The sequence below is a fragment of the Neovison vison genome, chromosome 2, assembly GCF_020171115.1.
Source record: "Neovison vison isolate M4711 chromosome 2, ASM_NN_V1, whole genome shotgun sequence".
NCBI classification, from domain to species: Eukaryota; Metazoa; Chordata; class Mammalia; order Carnivora; family Mustelidae; genus Neogale; species Neogale vison.
The window spans coordinates 19,122,557-19,141,857 of NC_058092.1; the positions used below are offsets into that span (position 1 = coordinate 19,122,557).

At 44.1% G+C, this 19,301-nt stretch overlaps 1 protein-coding gene across 2 annotated transcripts; it reads left to right on the forward strand.

The window, feature by feature from the left end:
* Window positions 1-533: 533 nt before the first annotated feature.
* On the forward strand, window positions 534-18,352 carry MTFR1L (mitochondrial fission regulator 1 like). Of its 2 annotated transcripts, none has more exons than XM_044237482.1 (7): window positions 534-612; window positions 3,354-3,498; window positions 3,998-4,102; window positions 6,962-7,071; window positions 7,263-7,474; window positions 8,736-9,057; window positions 17,347-18,352. In XM_044237482.1, the coding sequence occupies exons 2-7, from the start codon at window positions 3,475-3,477 to the stop codon at window positions 17,450-17,452; spliced, it is 879 nt and encodes a 292-aa protein (XP_044093417.1). In that variant the 5' UTR covers window positions 534-612; window positions 3,354-3,474; the 3' UTR covers window positions 17,453-18,352. The 2 variants fall into 2 exon arrangements, with proteins under 2 accessions (XP_044093417.1, XP_044093416.1); XM_044237481.1 differs by having other exon boundaries at window positions 542-641.
* Window positions 18,353-19,301: the final 949 nt, after the last annotated feature.

Sequence of the window (19,301 nt, forward strand, 5' to 3'; positions counted from 1 at the left end):
AGAGAGAGAGAGAGAGAGAGAGCGAGCAAGCTGCGAAGAGCTAAAGGGCAGTAGTCACAGGAGAGAGAGGCTTCTTGTTGGACAGAAGACTGTAGAGGATCTTGGCTGGGAAGCTAGAAGTGTGAAAAGCGGACAGGCGAGATGAGGCGAGGCAAGAGGTAGGTCCGGAGGGCCTGGAACGCCAGAGGAAGGATTCTCAAGTGTGCCTAAGCCGAGGGACAGCAGACGCCACACAATTTGAGGTCCGGGCAGAGATGTAGCCAGGCCCGCCGCTAGAGGTCGGGTCTGGACTACCCTAGAAGAGCAAGGAGGCGGAGACCAGTGGCGGAAGCGACCAATTAGGCCGCAGGGATCTCCAAGCGCCGTCAAGTTTTCCCAAGGCCTGAGCCGGTGTGGGCGTGGCCTTGGGGTGGGCGTGTCCCCTTCCTCGGGATTCCCGCGTGAGGCCGCCCGCAGCCCCGCCCCGCCCCCGCCGAACCGCTGTCCGCCTTCCGAGGGCGCGCGGGGCTCGCCGCTCGGTGCGCAGGCGCGATGGATCGCTTCCGGGGGCGGGTCAGCGGAAGTGAGGGCGGATGAGTCTGGGCGGCCCGCTGAGGTAGGAGGGGCCGTGAGGTGAGTGAGTCCCGGAGCCGGAGTCTGAGGTGAGACGAGGTCCGAGTGCCGCTCCGGAGGCGGGAGCGCGGTCTCCCAGCCCGGCTGTCGACAAGGCCTAGTGCCAGGGGCTGTGTGGAGCCCGCGGCTCCTCTTCCCGCGCCAGTTCTCGCGGGAGCCCGTGTTGTCCGCCTCGCTCGGCTGAGGGTGGGAGGACTCTGCCCTGGGGGTAGTTGCTCGCCCGAGTCACCCAGCTTCGGTGGCTGTGCTACAGCAGAAGCTTATCGTTTCGGCTGCGCTCCTCGGCCAGCCAGGCCACTTCGGCCTCCTCGCTTCTTCGGGACCCAGACCCAGGCCCGTGGGTCCGAGGGCCACCGGGGCCGGCGCGAGAACTTGGCCGACCTTGGCCCTTTGGGGTCGGACCGTTACGGGGGAGGGGAGGCGGGTCCCGGGGAAGGTCCCTGCAGCGGTTCCCCTCATGCAGCCGCTTGGGGCTCACGCGGGCTGTCCCTCACCAAGTTCTACCGAGTGCGGCGACCTCGGTGGGGTGCTCGGTGCCGGGGTGATGAGAGCAAACCCTGCCCCAGGGGAGCCCCAAGTCTAATGCGGGAGAGCGTGTGTGAACAGGCCATGACAGCGGCCTGGAAAGGGGTCGTGGGAACGTAGGGGTGCTGAGAACCAACCTGCGTTGCCAGCGAACTGGGGGAAGTCTTCTAGCGGATGACACTTGGGGCAGGGAGGGAGGTGAAGGCTAAGCCAGAGTTCTTCGTTCGTGAGCAAACGTTGACGTGCTCACTGGGGACTAGGCAGGCACTGTGTTGTGCCTGGGGAAGCTCCTGCCCTGCGACAGACAGCTGATTACGCGGGCTCTAATTACTACTGTGAGAGAACTGGGAAGGAAACGTGGGGTGCTGGGGGAGGGGAGGCAGTAAGGATCTGTCAGGGGAGGGGAGGTGATGCTTGAGCTCTGAAGAATGAGCTTGGTGAAGAAGGTGCTGGTGTTTCAGGCAGACTGGATCTGTGAAGAGGAGCTGAGAGGTGGTCAGCATGGCTGAAGGGCAAGGGGAACATGGGAGGTGTGGCTGTCAAGTGTATAGGGGCCCAGTTGTAAGCCTTGGAGTTTGGTCTAGTTAGGTTGGGCCTGATTGTAGAGGACCCTGCAGGCCATCCCGTCTAGATGTTACCCTGTTGTCTCTAGTGGGGCAGGGTGGGGAGTGGGGTTAAACATAGGAGCAATGTGTCCTAGAAAGATCCCTCTGGCTGTTGTGTTAGGCCCGAGTCTTTGGAGGTAAGTTTGGAGAGGAAGAGGTTGTAGTGTCTAGAGTGAGAAACACAGGGAAGCACTGTTGTGTGAAACTCGTGGCAGGCCGTGATATTTAGCACAGAGCCTGGCACACAGAGGAACTCTGATAAAAGGCTTGAACTGCATGGAGCTGAGCCCATGCAGAAGGCAGCAGAATCTGGATCAGACTTGAAGTGCTTTCTACTGGCGTGGCCACTGAGTAACCTTAAGACACTTCCTCTCTCCAGCTTCCTTTCCGCATTTGTATCGTAATGTGAGTGACTACTCCTCTCCCACAGGTGAAAGAGAAATCCTGCAAGGGAGATTTCAGCCCATCCCCTGTTCAGAGCCTGTCCTTTGTTCCCCAGTGACTTCTTCCCCTGAGCATTCCCAGCCCTCATGACTTGACCTCCAGTATACCTGTGCTATTCTTTACACTTCTCTCGCTGTCCTGTCCTGGACCTGTGCTTTTGTTGCTGTTTTTCATCCCTTCCTACCCTCTCTTAACTCACCATGAGGCCTTGGGGCCAGGGGCCTGAATTCACCTGGCCACCTGCTCAGTGTACCTTTCTCAAGAGTGATATTCAGCGTTTGCTAGACTTGTGTATTCAAGTCTTACAGCTCTTCATATTGTGTGTTCCTTGAGAACACGGATGTGTCTTACCCCTTCCGTAGCCCCTGCAGTGCCCAGCACAGGGCCTGCCACAGAGCAGGTATTGTTATGTTTGATGAACAAGGGAGTGAGTTCATTGATTGCATCTGCTCACCATGTCAGAGCAGCTGCGAAGAATACAATCAGGAGTGATCCCATCTATCTGTGTTGTGTTTTAACAGTTAATTAAGCACTTTAAAATATTACCCTATTTCACTGATTGATCTTTAAGGTAATCTAGGATGGCTGCTCTTGTACTCTTTTTACATATGGGAAAACTAACATTCAGAAAAGTTATGGGACTTTCGTAAGGCTACAAGACCAGTAGATGGCTAAACAGGATGAAAATTGTTGGCTCTCTTCCCTGTAGCCCAGTAGATAGAGATTGACAAGAGCTGGTGGTTTATTCTTCTTTTGTCTACTTTACCTCTCCCCCTTGCCAAGACTCAGCAGTGCTAGGCTTCTTGGCACATGCTGGGGCTTTTACACGCCATCTTCAAGAATGAATGCTGGGTTTGAGCGGTACCTACAGGTTGGCTTTTAAACTACCGAGAAAGTTCTGTTTATATCTCTGTAAGTAATGCCTCAGGAAACCCAAGGGATCCGGAAGATCCCAGAGTTGGCCAAGCTCATGCCACAGGTCTGGGACAGAACCTTCAAGGGTCTGGATTTGGAGCCACTGTTCGGGGAGGGCAGCCTCTTGGGTTGTTTTTCTTCCCTGTGAAACATCAGAGAAACCTTGGTGTTGGTCATGGCTCTGCAAGGACCTGTTTTTTGTGGGGCTTGTGTGGTGGCCATTGAGTCTCCACTGTGGGGCTTGTTTCACAGGAAGGGAAATCTGGTGTTCCTTAAAGATGGCCTGATATGAAGAAATCACGCCTCCAGCCTCCCCAAGCCCCCAGAGCTGCCCTGTGGCTGCCTTGTCCTTCAAGTGCAGGAGCTGGTTGAAATGTCCGGGATGGAAGCCAATGTGGTAAGGGGCATTCCCAGGGCAGGGCTGTGGTAGGGAAGGGTTGTGCACTGGGCCTGCTGAAATTCTGTAGGAAATTCTGAGACTCTCCAGTTAATTCTTCCTTTCCCCTGGAGGCGACTCTTCCACATACCCCCACCGCCTGCTCCCAACAGGCAAAACTGAGTGTGGTCTTGGGGACAGTTAAGGAGTCAGTGTGTTTCTGCCTTTCTGGGTGGAGGGAAGGGAAGGAAACCTCTATGATCCCTACACTCAACTAATTCCTCTCACCTTCACTGGATCCTTGTACCATGCCTTGACAGCAGCAGATGTTCCCTTACATGGCTGACAACTGGGGAACCTGCCCTCACTTATACTGAGACTTGAATCATACACAGTGCCCTGTCCCTGGGATTGGGGATTTCAGTCTCCCTTCTAAAAGGGAGGGGGTAGAATGGAACAGTAGTTGGACCTGACTCTCTGGTCAGGTCCTGAGTCTCTGAGACTCATCTCTCTCCTTTAGACCATCCCAATCTGGCAAAACAAACCACATGGGGCTGCTCGCAGTGTAGTGAGAAGAATTGGGACCAACCTGCCCCTGAAGCCATGTCCCCGGGCATCCTTCGAGGTAAGTGTACTGAAAGGGCAGGGTAAGTAGAGGCTCAGAGGCTTGGGAGGATGGTGCTGCTCTGTGCCCCACACTGTTTGGTGCTGCTAAGGCAGGTGGCTTTCCTGATCACTTTTTCATTTTGTCAGGAAATATTTATTAAGTGCATATAATGGATACTGGTCACTCTGCCTTCCTGATTGCACACAAAACTCTGACCACAACAGACTTCCAGTCTGTTCATAAAAACTTTGCATCTTTGGTGCCACTAAGTGACTAAGATTTCATCAGGCTCCTACAATCCAGTTCATCAGCGTAGGCCAAAGGCCCTTGCCAAGCCACATTCCCAGAGTAGCCATGTCTCTGCCCTGAGGTGTTTGCCTGCAACCCTGGCAGGTCTCTCCGTGGGACACTGAGTGCTGTGTGACTGAGTCAGACTCTGCTTTTCTTAACAGCCCCAAGACTTGACTGCTTAGCCACCTATTTTTATGTATCACTGAGGCCATTACTCCCCATCCTTTTCTTTCTGGCTCAGTCTGGCCACTCCTTTACCAGAGCACTTAAGGCTTACCTCTGTGTCTAGGGCCATTAGCACCCACTCACAGCAGATTCTTGCTGGCGCATGTCTGAGCCCTCCACCCACTTCTGCAGTGGAAAGCTAAGTAGCAGTTATTAGTCCCAGCTACCTCCCTCTAAGAACTAGTCATTAAGAACCAGCTGCAGGCTAGATGCTTAAGATGTGTTTGGGGAACTGGGACGCAAGAGAAGTACCAGCTTTCTGCCTACACAGAGGAAACAAATATATGCCTGAAAAAACATGGGCCCAGTGGAAACAAATGAAGGAGGCTGAGTGTATCAGATGCTGAGCTGTGAAATCATAGAAACTCATCCTGGAGTCAGAAATGGTGTCAGGGCTGGTATCAGAATCAGGAATGGAGTTGGAAGTATGTGGTATGGGGTGGCTATGCTGTGACCCAGATTGTCAGTTACCTAGAATTTGCCTAAAGGGCATGGCGGGATGTGGTCCTTGCTGCCTCAAGCATCAGAAACAAAGGGAAGCACAGCTAGGAAGTGTGAGGGACTCGATGGATGTTGCCCCCACGCTTGGCCATCACCTATTCAGTCCTCTGGCCAGATGCTGCTGGGCAGGAACGGTAAGGGCAGGAGTATGCATGATTAGTATTAGTAATGCTAGCTAACGCTTACTGAGCACATACTGTGTGCCAGGCACTGTGCTAAATCCCTTATATGTGTTAACTCATTTAATTTTCTATAGGGGAGCAGCATTCTGAAAAGGAAAACAAATGGAGGCTTCCCCTAAATGACCCATTTTAGCAGTTAACTTCTGGGTCAGTGGAAGTCCTTTCCTGTGTAACCCTCGAGCATCACATTGCTCCTTTGAGACTCAGGTTCCCTGTCTAAAAGCTAGAGCTATCAACTTTTGATCTACCTACCTGTCTATAGCAGAAACCTCTGAATTTAACTCATGTGTAGATGGGTTTTTGAGAAATTGTCCCTGGATTTCTGTTGTAAATTAATTACCTTAATTAAGGCAATCTTGCAGATTTATTTTTTAAATTAACCCATATAAAAATACTAAATTATGAAAAGTGAAAAATAGGAAATCATATATAATCATGTACTCATCATACAAAATAGTTAATAATTTTTTAAATATTTTCTTTATTTGAGAGAAAGAGCATGAGAGGGGAGAAGTCGGAGGCAGAAGCAGATTCCCCACTGAGCAGGGAGCCCAATGTGGGACTTGATCCTGGGACTTCAGGATCATGACCTGCACTGAAGGCAGTTGCTTAACTGAGTTGCCAACTCAGTTGCCAACTGACCCAACTCAGTTGCCAACTCAGGTGCCTGTTAATATTTTGGTATAGTTACTTTCCATCTTTTTCTAAATGCATGTGGGTGTTTTTTGTTTTTGTTTTTTTACTTTATTACAATCATAGCATGATTGAATCCTCCTGATCTTTCATTTAACAGAAAGTCACTCAGCCTTGTCTGTTCCCTGGTTGTTTTGTTGTCTGGGTTGAGAGGCTACTTTAAGGAATCCTCTTATTCTTTTGATATAATTAATCATCTTTTTATTTAAATCCAAATAATAAAATGATGAAGTTTGCTTAAAACAGCATTGCTATAACAGTGTAGATCCCAATTAGCTATGGAGGAGTTGTAAAGAGCTAGCCCAAGAAACTTTGTGTTGATGTCCTTGTACCTGTATTTTCATAGCTGGAGAAAACAAAGTGCTCTTAGTGGCCATCTCTGTTGAAAGGTAACTCTTACCAGTCCCACTGAAAACCTCTTTATTCCAACCAGGGGTCAGCAAATGTTTTTAAGAGGCCAAATAGTAAATGTTTTGTGTGGGGGCCATAACTGCTGTTAAAACTACTCACTTCTGCAGCTGCAGCTTAAAAAATACCACAGACGATATAGAAATGAATGGGTGTAACTTTCCAATAAAACTTTATATGTAAAAAGAGGTCCCAATCCTGCTGTAGGCCACCATGTTTTGCTTGGAAGATATAACAGCCTCACAACTGATACCTTCACTCTTACGCAGGTTCCACACAGCAGCCAGAGTAATCTTTCAAAATCTGATTCTTAAAATCTCCCAGTGGCTTACTATTGGTCTTAGAATCAAAGTTTTTAATTCGCTTTCCTGCCTGTTGCAAACCACCCTGTACCCCCAGCTCTGTATAGGTGTGCTGAACTACTTTTAATCTCTTCTGTCCTTCTTCCAACCAGGAACTGTCTACTCCCCTCTCTAGGAAGCCTTCCTGATACTTAGGTGCCCCTCCCATGTGTTTTGGAGTCTTTGATTGTCTCTTGATGTCAACAAATGTTTTTTGATGACTTGCTTCCCTGTAGACCCTGCCCAACATCTCTGATCTGTGTCTGAGGGATGTACCCCCAGTCCCTACTCTGGCTGACATCGCCTGGATTGCTGCAGATGAAGAGGAGACATATGCCCGGGTCAGGTAGCTGAGGCAGTAGCTGGTCTGCTGGGAAAGGGGGAGCTCCTTCCCACATGAGGTGGCAGCCAGTAGGGGGAGTGCTTATGGAGGGCTGAGGGCAGTAGGAACAAAAGCTGTGGGCTGAGTGGGAGCAGAAGTTTTAGAAGGAACGCAGTGGCCGGCTGTCTCTGACATACTTGTTTTCCCTGATCCAGAAGTGACACACGGCCCCTGAGGCATACCTGGAAACCCAGCCCTTTGATTGTCATGCAGCGCAATGCCTCAGTGCCCAATCTGCGTGGGTCCGAGGAGAGGCTTCTGGCCTTGAAGAAGCCAGCCCTGCCAGCCCTAACCCGCACCACAGAGCTGCAGGATGAGCTGAGCCACCTGCGCAGCCAGATTGCTAAGATAGTGGCAGCTGATGCAGGTAGGAGCCCCGGAGTCAGCGCCAGAATTTAGCAGGCTGTTCCTTTCTCCCTGGCTTTTGGTACAGGAGAAGGGTAGGAAAATGGTGGTCCCTGATTCAGGGAGACAGGCCCGGGGCTCTGCAGTTGTCCCGAGGACTCGCTGGCCTATAGTACTCCTTGGATTGTTTCCATTAGCCATTTTAGGCTGACTGGTTTGATTAGGAACAAAATCTTCACTTAACCTGTGACAACACCTGCCGCTGCCCCCCCCCCACCCCTGCAAATTCCCTCCCTTGGCTATAAAAACCAATACTCTCTATCAAGTGTCTTTAAGATTACATCTTCCATGTTAGTCTTGGGCAGCTTCCCTTTTCAGTGAGAAATAAGGATTCCCCCCCACCATTAAGTGAGAGTTCCCTTGAAGCTGTCTTCCTATCTACATATCTTCCCTTTCCTTTTTCTCCCAGAGACTGCCTCTCCATCCTTCTACCTTTCTGTCTGCAGTTAAGGCAGAACTACCACTAGAAATAGATGGGAGTTTGCCTTGACCCAGTACATGAAACAGGAACATTGGCTCTTTCCCAAGCTGCCCATCCTGTTCCTTCTATACATTCTCACTTTTTTGCTTCTTGTCAACTTAAAAGTCATAGCTCCCAAATCTTACCTCTTGGTAGAACACATGAAAATCATGGTGTTGTTTGCAATTCTCATATATTTAATTCACTTATATGGCAGTTTAATAGAAGCATTGCACTTGAATTTTCCATTTATGTATTGGCTGCATTTTTGTCATCCTGAAAAATGAAACTGAGAATTTTTTGTTTTGGAAATTCTTTCAAGATTTGAAAAACTAGGAGGACTATCACTATTCTATTTTTGCTGTTTCTTCTAGTCACAGATAGGAACACAGTTAGAAGCACTAGCCCAATTAGAGAAAAGGACACATTCTGACCTTGGTTCTGTCACTGTTGCTTTGGTAGACATGGGGCTGTCCAAAGGCTCCTGCAGAATGGAGCTTTTAGAAGACTAAGCCTTTATGTGGTGGGTTTTTCCACACTCCCAAAACACTGGACGTGCTCAGTGCTTTCCCATTTTTAGATCCTGAGAGGGGAGGGTAATGGAGGAATCCTCCACTGGCTTACAGATAGCATCCTGGACTCTCCCAGAATGTGACGTCAAGCCCAGGAAATAAATGTCTGATAGGCACTGCTTGTGGGGAGAAGGTATTACTGCTGTATTCTAGTCCCAATGTCCATCCATGCCTATTGTTTTCTCTTTCAGCTTCGGCTTCATTAACGCCAGATTTCTTATCTCCAGGAAGTTCAAATGTCTCTTCTCCCTTACCTTGTTTTGGATCCTCATTCCACTCTACAACTTCCTTTGTCATTAGTGACATCACCGAGGAGACCGAGGTAGAGGTCCCTGAGCTTCCATCAGTCCCCCTGCTTTGTTCTGCCAGCCCTGAATGTTGCAAACCAGAACACAAAGCTACCTGCAGCTCGTCTGAAGAGGATGACTGTGTCTCTCTGTCCAAGGCCAGCAGCTTTGCAGATATGATGGGGATCCTAAAGGACTTTCACCGGATGAAACAGAGCCAAGATCTGTAAGTATGTGATAAGGAGGTCTGGTAGTGTGTTCACTGTTTAGGTCACTTGTGGCCAGTGATCTTATAGAAAGAATTTACAAAGTCCTCAGTAGTAGTTGTACTACTTCATTCACAAAGCTTGCCTGCTTAATCACACCTGGGACTCCAATTTGAGAAAAGAACATTTTACATTTGGTTGGTGTGATCTCAGTCAATTGTTAGTAGAAATTTTACAAGAAGCCTCATCTAATTTAACTTTTGTCCTGGGGCAAAGTCGGGGGGTGCTTTACCACTTCAGTTCTTAAACTGCTAGTGACAAGTATCCCCATGTGCCACCCTTCAAAATGGGGTTACATGATAATTATTTTAGCATCTCAAAATGATACTTCTTTTGATGGAGAATTTCATAAAGTTGGGGTGTCTGCTTTAAAATACAGTGGTCCCTTATGCAAACCAACTCTCCAGATCCAGACATATTTAAGACTCTAAACCTGGCTGTTTAGCAGAATTGCTAAGATTTGTTATAAATACACCTTAAACTTACTAAAGCAGAACCCACCAAGGAGTGGAGCCTTACGTCTGGGGATCGGATCTTTTCTCCTTTGTTAATGGAAAGAGCTGGGTTGATGACTAAAAATGAGAGAGTAGCACCATCAGCAGAGATTCAGAAATGTGACAGACTGATCTTATCAATCACTAGAATTTAAAGCACCTATTTTCCAGATATCTAGGACACTCTTTTTTGGTGTATTTATTAGATGACTCAAACCTATCCCAATCTGGAGTTGATTTTGTTCCCATGATTCCCTTGTGATGTGAACGTTTTACTACGAATTCTAGATCTCTCATAAAAACCTCTGGAAAAAAATCTTAATAACAGATAAGTAATCTGCCTGATAAAGATAATTCAAAGTAAAGGTCATAAAGATGCTCACCAAACCAGGGAGAATGGATGAACAAAGAACTTCAAAAAAGAGATGGAAAATACACTGAAGTACTAAATAGAAGTCACGGAGCTGATGAACCCAATTAACCGAACTACAAAGTTCATCTATTTGCCCTGAACCCCTCTAGTGAAATAGAAGAAAGGATAAGTAAACTCAAACACAAAGCAGTACAACTCCCCCAAACAGAGCAGCAAGTAGAAAAAATGGAAAAGACACCCCCCCACCAAAAAAGAAAAGATAGCTTAAGGAACTTATAGGACAACATCGAATGGACTAATGTTCTCATTATAGGGCTCCCAAAATAAGAGAAAGGTACAGAAATCTTATTTGAAAGTAGAATGGGCTGAGAGGCACCTGGGTGACTTAGTTAAGTGTCTGCCTTTGGCTCAAGTCATGATCCCAGGATCCTGGGATTGAGCCTTGCTGCTTTTCCCTCTGTCCCTCCCCCAACTTGTGCTTGCACTTTCTCTCACTCTTAAATAAATAAAATCTTTTTTAAAGAAAATAGAATGGTTGAAAATGTCCCTAATGTGGGGAAACAAACAGACATCCAGATCCAGGAGGCCCAGAGACTTGCAAATAAGATAAACCCGAAGAGACCCTAACTAAAAGCAGCAAGCAAAAAATAACATATGTAAAAGGGAACCCCCATAAGACTGTCAGCATGTTTTTCTTCCTTTCTTTTTTTTTAAAAAATTTTTATTTATTTGGCAGAGATCAAGTAGGCAGAAAGGCAGTTAGAGAGAGAGAGAGAGAGGGAGAGGAGGAAGCAGGCTCCCCGCCGAGCAGAGAGCCCGATGCGGGGCTCGATCCCAGGACTCTGGGATCATGACCAGAGGCAGAGGCTTTAACCCACTGAGCCACCCAGGCACCCCTGTCAGCATGTTTTTCAACAGATACTTTGCAGGCCAGAAGGGAGTAACATAATATATTCAAGATGCTGAAAGAAGAAAACTTCTTATCTAGCAAAGTTACTCAGAACTAAAGAGAGAGTTTTCCAGATGGAAAATTCCAAAGGAATTTATCACCACTAAATCAGCTTTACCAGAAATGTTAAAATGACCTCTTTTTAAGCTGAAAAGAGCACTAGTCAGTAACAGGAACACATAACAAATAGTAAATCTCACTGGAAAGATTAATAAATAGTGGCTTCATCACTTATTGTTAAGGTTAAAAAGACAAAAGTAGTAAAAATAACTGATTACAATAATTAAGGGATACACAAGTTAAAGATACAAAATGTGACCAAAGACACAGGGGTAAAAATGAGCTTTAGAATGTGATTAATCTTAAATTGGCAACTATTTCATCTTAAAATAGATTAACAGATACAAGTTGTTATACTTAAAAGCTAATCTTAACCACAAAACAAAACCCTATAGTAAATATACAAAACATAAGAAGGAATATAAGTGTACCACTAGAGAATGTCATTAAACCACAAAGGAAGAGAGCAAAAGAAAGGAACAGAGAACTACAGAAATAGCCAGAAAACAACTAATGAAATGGCAATAAGATACTTACCAGTAATTCTACTTTAATATAAATGGACTAAATAAATACTCTGATCAAAAGACAAGAGTGGCTGGGCGCCTGGGTGGCTCAGTGGGTTAAGCCGCTGCCTTCGGCTCAGGTCGTGATCTCAGGGTCCTGGGATCAAGTCCCGCATGGGGCTCTCTGCTCAGCAAGGGGCCTGCTTCCCTTCCTCTCTATCTGCCTGCTTCTCTGCCTACTTGTGATCTCTGTCTGTCAAATAAATAAATAAAATCTTTAAAAAAAAAAAAAAAGACAAGAGTGGCTAAATGATAAAAAACAAAACCTATATACTGCCTACAAGAGACTCTCTTAAATGTAAAAACAAAGTGAAGGGATAGAAAAAGATACTCCGTATAAATAGAAACAAAAAGAAAGCTGGGGTGTCTATACTTTTATCAGAAAAAGTCAACTTGAAAACAAAGACTGTAATAAGACAGCATTATATAATGCTAAAAGGGCCAATCCAACAAGAGATGATATAAGATTTGTAAATACTTATGAATATATAAAGCAAATATTAACAGACATGAAGGGAGAAACCACCATACATTAATAGCGGGGGGCTTTAGTACCCCACTAATATCAATGAATAGATCATCCAGATGGAAAATAACACTGGCCTTAAATGACATGTTAGACTGGGTAGAGTTAACAAATATATATAAAACATTCCTTCCAAAACAAAGAGAATATACATTCTCAAGTGCACATGGAACATTTTCTAGGATAGATCATATGGTAGGCCACAAAACAAGTCCAAATAAATTTAAGAAGACTGAAATATCAAGCATCTTTTCCACCTACAGTGATATGAACCGAGAAATCAGTTACACAAAACTGTAAAATTCACAAATATGTGGAGATTAAACAACATCTACTGAACAACTGGGTAGGGGGTGGGGTCAAATCAGAAACCAAAAGAAAAAAATACCTTGACACAAACAAAATGGAAATATACCAAAATTTAGGAGATACAGCAAAAGCAATTCTAAGAGGGAAGTTCACAGCAGTAAATGCCTACCTCAAGAAACAAAAATTCCCAAATAACACAACTTTATACGTTAAGGAACCAGCAAAAAAAAAAAAGAGCGAATGAATCCCTAAGTTAGTAGAAGGAAGGCAGTAACATGGATTAGAGAAGAAATAAATGAAATAGAAAATAAAAAGCAATAGAAAAGATGAAAGTAATTGATGGGTCTTTGAAAAGGTAAACAAAATTGACAAACCTCTAGTTAGAATCACCAAAAAAAAGTGGAGGGGGGAGGATCCAAAATCAGAAATGACATACTACAGTACCACAGATACCACAGGATAAGAGACTAATGTGAAAATTATATGCCAACAAATGGACAACTTAAAAGAAATGGATAAATTCCTAGAAACATACAATCTCCCAAGACTAAACCGTAAAGAAATATAAAATCTGAACAGACTAATTACTTATAGTAGGGAGATTAAATCAGTAATCAAAAACCTCCCAATGAATGAACAAAAATCTAGGACCATATAGACGGCTTCATTGGGTGAATTCTACCAAACATTCAAAGAATACCAGTACTTCCCAAACTCTTCCAAAGCCAGTATTTCTCAAACACTTCCAAAAAAGAGAAGATGAGGGAACTTTTTCAAACTCATTTTACAAGGCCAACATCCTCACACCAAAACCATACAATGACACTAGCAGAAAATAAAATTCTAGGCCAATATGCCTGATGAACATACATGCAAAAATCCTCAACAAAATATTAGCAGACTGAATTCAGCAACACCTTAAAAGGATCATACACCATGATCAAGTGGGGTTTATTCAAGGAATGCAAGGATAGTCCAACATCTGCAAATCGATATGATACACCACATTAATAAAGGATAAGAGCCATAGATTCATCTCAGTAGATGCAGAAAATATTCAAGAAAATAAAATATCCATTTGTGATAAAAACCTTCACACCAGGGTGGCTCAGTTGTTAAGCATCTGTGTTTGGCTTAGGTCATGGTCCCAGGGTCCTGGGATCGAGCCCCACATCGGGCTCCCTGCTTAGCGGGAAGACTGCTTCTTCCTTTCCCACTTACCCTGCTTGTGTTCCCTTTCACACTGTCTCTCTGTCTGTCAAATAAATAAAATCTTAAAAAAAAAAAAAAAAAAACTTTCAACAAAGCAGGTATAGAAAGAACATACCTCAACATAATAAAAAAGGCCAGGTATGATATGATATGATAAACCCACAGCTAACATAACACTCAGCAGTAAAAGCTGAAATGAAAGCTTTTCCTCTAGGATGAAGAATAAGAAAAAGATGCCCATTTACCACTTCAGTCAACGTAATATTGGAAGTCCTAGCCTGAGCAATTAGACAAAAGGAAAAGAAAAAAAAAAAAAGCAAAAAACCACAAAGCATCCAAATTGGAAAGAAAGAAGTAAAACTCACTATTTGTGGATGACATATTATACCCTAATAGAATACCTTAATAGCCCTAAAAACTCAAGAAAATTGTTAGAATAAACAAATTCAGTAATGTTGCAGGATACAAAATCAGTAAGTAAAAATCTGTTGTGTTTCTATACACTAATGACAGACTAGCAGAGAAATTAGCAACCCAAATTAAAACTGCATCAAAAGAACAGAATACCTAGAATAAAAATTAATCAAGGAGGTAAAAGAGCTGTATACTGAAAACTACAAGACATCAAGGAAAGAAGGAAACACAAATGGGGAGCCTAGGTGGTTCAAGTCATTGAGCGTATGCCTTCAGTTCAGGTTGTGATCCCAGGATCTTGAGATCGAGCCCTTCATTGGGCTCCCTGCTTCCTCTCCCACTCCCCCTGCTGGTTTTCCCTCTCTCGCTATGTCTCTCTCTGTCAAATAAATAAAATACTTTTTTTAAAAAAGGAAACAAATACTTCGTGCTGATGGATTGTAATAATATTAAAATATCAATACTACCCAAAGCAATCTACAGATTCAATGCAATTGCTATCACAAGTCCAATGGCATTCTTTACAGAACTAGAAGTATCCTAAAATTTGTATGGAACCCCAAAGACCCCAAATAGCCAAAGCAGTCTTGAGAAAGAACAACACTGAAGGCATCACGCTCCCTGATTTCAAACGCTATTACAAAACTGTAGTAATTAAAGTAATATGTTATTGGCCTAAAAACAAATAAGTGGAGAACAGACACCAGAAATAAACCCACACATATATGGTCAATTTACAACACAGGACCTAGGAACATGGAATAGGGAAAAGACAGTCTTCCACAAATAGTGTGGGGAAGCAGGACAGCCACATACCAATGAATGAAATTCAACCGCTATTTTATACCAAATAGACTAAAAAGACTTGAATGTTTGGACCTGAAACCATAAAACTCCTAGGAGAAAACACAAGCAGTAAGCTCCTTGACACAGGTCATGACAATGATAGATTTTCAACCAGACACTAAAAGTAAAAGCAACAAAAGCAAAAATAAACAAGTGGGATTATACCAAAGTAAAAAGCTTCTGCACAGCAAAGGAAGCCAACAAAATGAAAAGGCAACCTATTGGATGGGAGAAAATATTTGTAAATCATATAATAAGGGTTAATATCCAAAATATATAAAGAACTCATACTACACAATAGCAAGAAAGGAAAAGACAAGACCAAAAACACCGTCTGATTAAAAAATGGGCAGAGGACTCTAACAGACATTTTTTCAGAGAAGACATATAGATGACCAATGGGCACATGAAAAGATGCTCAACGTCCCTAATTGTCAGAGAAATGCAAATCAAAACCACAAATTTTGCCTCACACCCGTTAGACTTATATCAAAAAGATAAGTATTGGCAAGGATGTGGAGAAAAGGGAACCCTTGTTGACTATAGGTAGGATGTAAATTGGTACACATGGGGCGTCTGGGTGGCTCAGTGGGTTAATGCCTCTGCCTTCGGCTCAGATCATGATCCCGGGGTCCTGGGATCGAGCCCCGCATTGGTCTCTCTGCTCGGCAGGGAGCCTGCTTCCCTTCCTCTCTCTCTGCCTGCCTCTCTGCCTACTTGTGATCTCTGTCAAATAAATAAAACCTTAAAAAAAAATTGGTACACACATTATGGAAAACAGTATGCAGAAAATTAAATAGAACTACCACATGGGGGTGCCTGGGTGGCTCAGTCAGTTAAGTGTCTCAGCTCTTGACTCTTGATTTCAGCTCAGGTCATGATTTCAGGGTCTTGAAATTGGGCATTCTTGAAGCAGGGAAGCCTGCTTAAGAATCTCTTTCTCCTTCTCACTAGTGCCCCCTCAAAACCTACCTAATGATCCAGCAATTCCACTTCTGGGTATTATAAAAAAAAACAAAAAACAAAAAAATGCACTTGAGAAGATGTATATGCACCCCCGTATTCACTGCAACATTATTTACAATAGCTGGGATATGGGATGCCTGGGTGGCTCAGTTGGTTGGACGACTGCCTTCGGCTCAGGGCGTGATCCTGGAGTCCCGGGATCGAGTCCCACATCAGGCTCCCAGCTCCATGGGGAGTCTGCTTCGCTCTCTGACCTTCTCCTCGCTCATGCTCTCTCTCACTGTCTCTCTCTCTCAAATAAATAAATAAAATCTTTAAAAAAAAAATAAAAAATAAAAAAAAAATAGCTGGGATATGAAAAAAACGAAGTGTCCACCAGTGGATGAATGGATAAAGAAATTGTGGTATATATACAGATTGGAGTATTATTCAGCCTTAAAAAAATATTGAAATCTTGCCATTTGCCTCTCTCTCTCTCCCCCTCTCTAAAAAATACGGTGGTGGGGTGGGGGGTGCCTGGATGGCTCAGTGGGTTAAGCATATGACTCTTAATTTCAGCTCAGGTCATGATCCCAGGGTTGTGAGCCCTGTGCTGGGCTCTGCGCTGGGTATGGAGCCTGCCTGAGTCTCTCTATCCCTTTCCCTCTGCCCTTTCCCCCCATCTCTTAAAAAAAAAAAAAGGAAAAGGAAAAGAAATAAGGATCTTACCATCTGCAACAATATAATGCCTCGAGGGCATTATGCTAAGCAAAACAAGCCAGACAGAAAACTATACGATCACTTACATGGGAATATAAATTAAAAATTAAAAACCCAAAAAACAAAAAAACCAAGCTTGTAGATACAAAGAACAGATTGGTGCTTGCCAGAGGCTCAGGGTAGGGACGGAAAAAATAGGTGAAGGGTGTCAAAGGTAAAAAAGAAATTGAAAACTTTTTTTTAATTAAAAAAAATTATACCTATAGGTGACAGTAATGTATTATATACACTTAGAAGTTTGTTAAGAGGGTAGAAATCATGTTAAGTGTTCTTTCCAATTAAAAACATCTCAGTGTTCCCCTGATGAGCAGGCAGGGTTATAGGAAATCCTTAGCACACCTTTCCCCCATAACTAATAAAGGTCAGAATAGTCAAGTCTGTAGTCACTTCCCCTGCTAACTGGGGGAAATGCTACTAAGAAAAGATAGCACCAGAAGGTGGGTGGAGAAGCTTTAGCCACCATAGGCCCACCCTAACCAGTTGACAGTCATTTACTTTTGCCCACATTTTTATAGCCATTTCAGGAAATAGTAAAGCATTCTAGTTAAGAAACCAGTTAGCTTGGCTTCGGACTCTGGATTTGCTATTGCTACTTACTGGCTGAGTGCCTAGTGACTTTGGGCAGACTCTAGAACCCTTCTGTTTCAGTGTCCTCATCTGAAAAGACTTCTTTGTAAGACTGTTGTGAGAACTAAATGAGATAATGTATTCAAAGACACAAAACACTGCCTAAGACCAAGTACTTAATAAATATAAGCTGTTATTTCATCTCCAGGAACCGGAGTTTATTGAAGGAGGAAGACCCTGCTGTCCTTATCTCTGAGGTCCTAAGGAGGAAGTTTGCTCTGAAGGAAGAAGATATTAGTAGAAAAGGAAACTGATAGAACTCAGCTCTGCAAATTCAGTCTCATGCTCCTGGAATTCCTTCAATAGCTGCCTTCCTCGCCACAGACCTTTATGCCTCTCAGTTAGAAATCTTTTGCAACAGTCTTGCCGAAAGCTAGAGCTTGGACTGAAAGAGAAGAGTTGGATCATGCTTCCTTTGCTTTAAACCTTAGCAGAAGCTAAGGGCTGTTTTGCACCAAGACACTTGTTACAGGTAAATGTATAGTTCGGAATGTCTCAGTCTAAAGGGTGAGACAGAAGTTTGGTTTTTCCTTGCCTCTGTGTGAAAATAGGTCCTAAATGAATGGCTTACTTCACTGCATTAGACCCCATAACTGGTCTCACCAGACACTTTGTGCCCAGCTGTCACTCTCAGCAGCTTCCTTGCAGCAGAGCAGGGCTGAGGGTGAGGGGCTATGAATGTTTGTATGTTTGACAGGGCAGGGAAAATCTTATGCTGCTCCATCATAAACTGACACCAGTGCCCAGCAATCACCTTCTCCCTCTTTCCTGTCCCTAGATGTAGAGGTCGGACCTCTGGACCAGCTGACACTTGGGCTACTGCTGGGAGGCCTGGGTGGTTTTTTTCTTAAATATATTTTGTAATACTGTACAACCAAATCTATCCTCCCAGGCCCTGGGACCTCATGGGTTCCACTGATTGAAAACATTTTCTCTTCCGTGGACTTTAGTTTAAGCCCAATAGGAAAGAGAAATGGGAAGGAGAAACAGCACCATCCTTCTTCCAGGCCCTTGACTGCTCGTTTGCACTGGGCCAAGGTTTGTACCTATCACACCATGCATGACTCAGACGCCCTCAGGTCCCTTTCTCTATGGTATGTATCCTGTGTGTTTGGGTTGAAGCACTACCTGATATTAAATGAAGGATATGGAGAGATGCTGCATGTGCTCTTTGTCTCTGTGTTGTAACCACCTGGTATCCCTCATGAGTATAGGATTCCTCCTAATTTTAAGGGTATGTGAACTTTCATGAACAGGTTCCGGGCTTTCCCTCTTTCTTTACAAAGTCCTGCCTATATAAGAGAAAACTTCCATAGGGAGCCTCTTGTCCCCTTCTGTAGGGATTGACTCTAAACTCTTAAAGTAGTTCCATCTTAGAACTTGCACACTTGCCCTGTAGAGGATGTTTTAAGCCTCCTAAGGTAGCTAGCACACCTGTGACATGAGAAACCGCCACCTGGTGGATAACATCTTGGTTAGAACATGGGTGTTGAGATGGGGTCCATGAAAATGATAGAACATATAACTATTAAAAGTTGCTTTTTCAGAAATAAAATGGTTATGTTTTAGTTACCGTTAGAGTCAAGTTTGTAAACAGCTTTATTTGGATTCATAATTTTACAAGGGAATTCTCTTATACCTTGTGTAGCAGAGTGATATCATTGCTATGTAGCCTCAGGCTTTTTTTAATAGCACAGGCTTTAAAATTTTTTATTTTTTAAAAGATTTTATTTATTTGAGAGAGAAAGAAAGCAAAAGGTGCGGGGGGGGGTAAGTAGGGGCAGAGGGAGAGGGAGACTGTCCACTAAGCAGGGAGTCCCATGTGGGGCTTTATCCCAGGACCCAGAGATCATGAAGGCAGATGCTTAACTGACTGAGCCACCCAGGTGCCCCAGCACAGGCTTTTTTTAGAGAGATGTTTAAACATATAATATAAAACTTTAAAATGCTATAAAGTCCCCACAAAAAACAAAAACAAAAAGAAAAACTACCATTGGGGTGCTTGGGTGGCTCAGTCAGTTAAGCATCTGACTGGATCTCAGCTCAAGTCTTAAGGTCATGAATTCAAGCCCTGTATTAGGCTACACACTGGGCGTGGAGCCT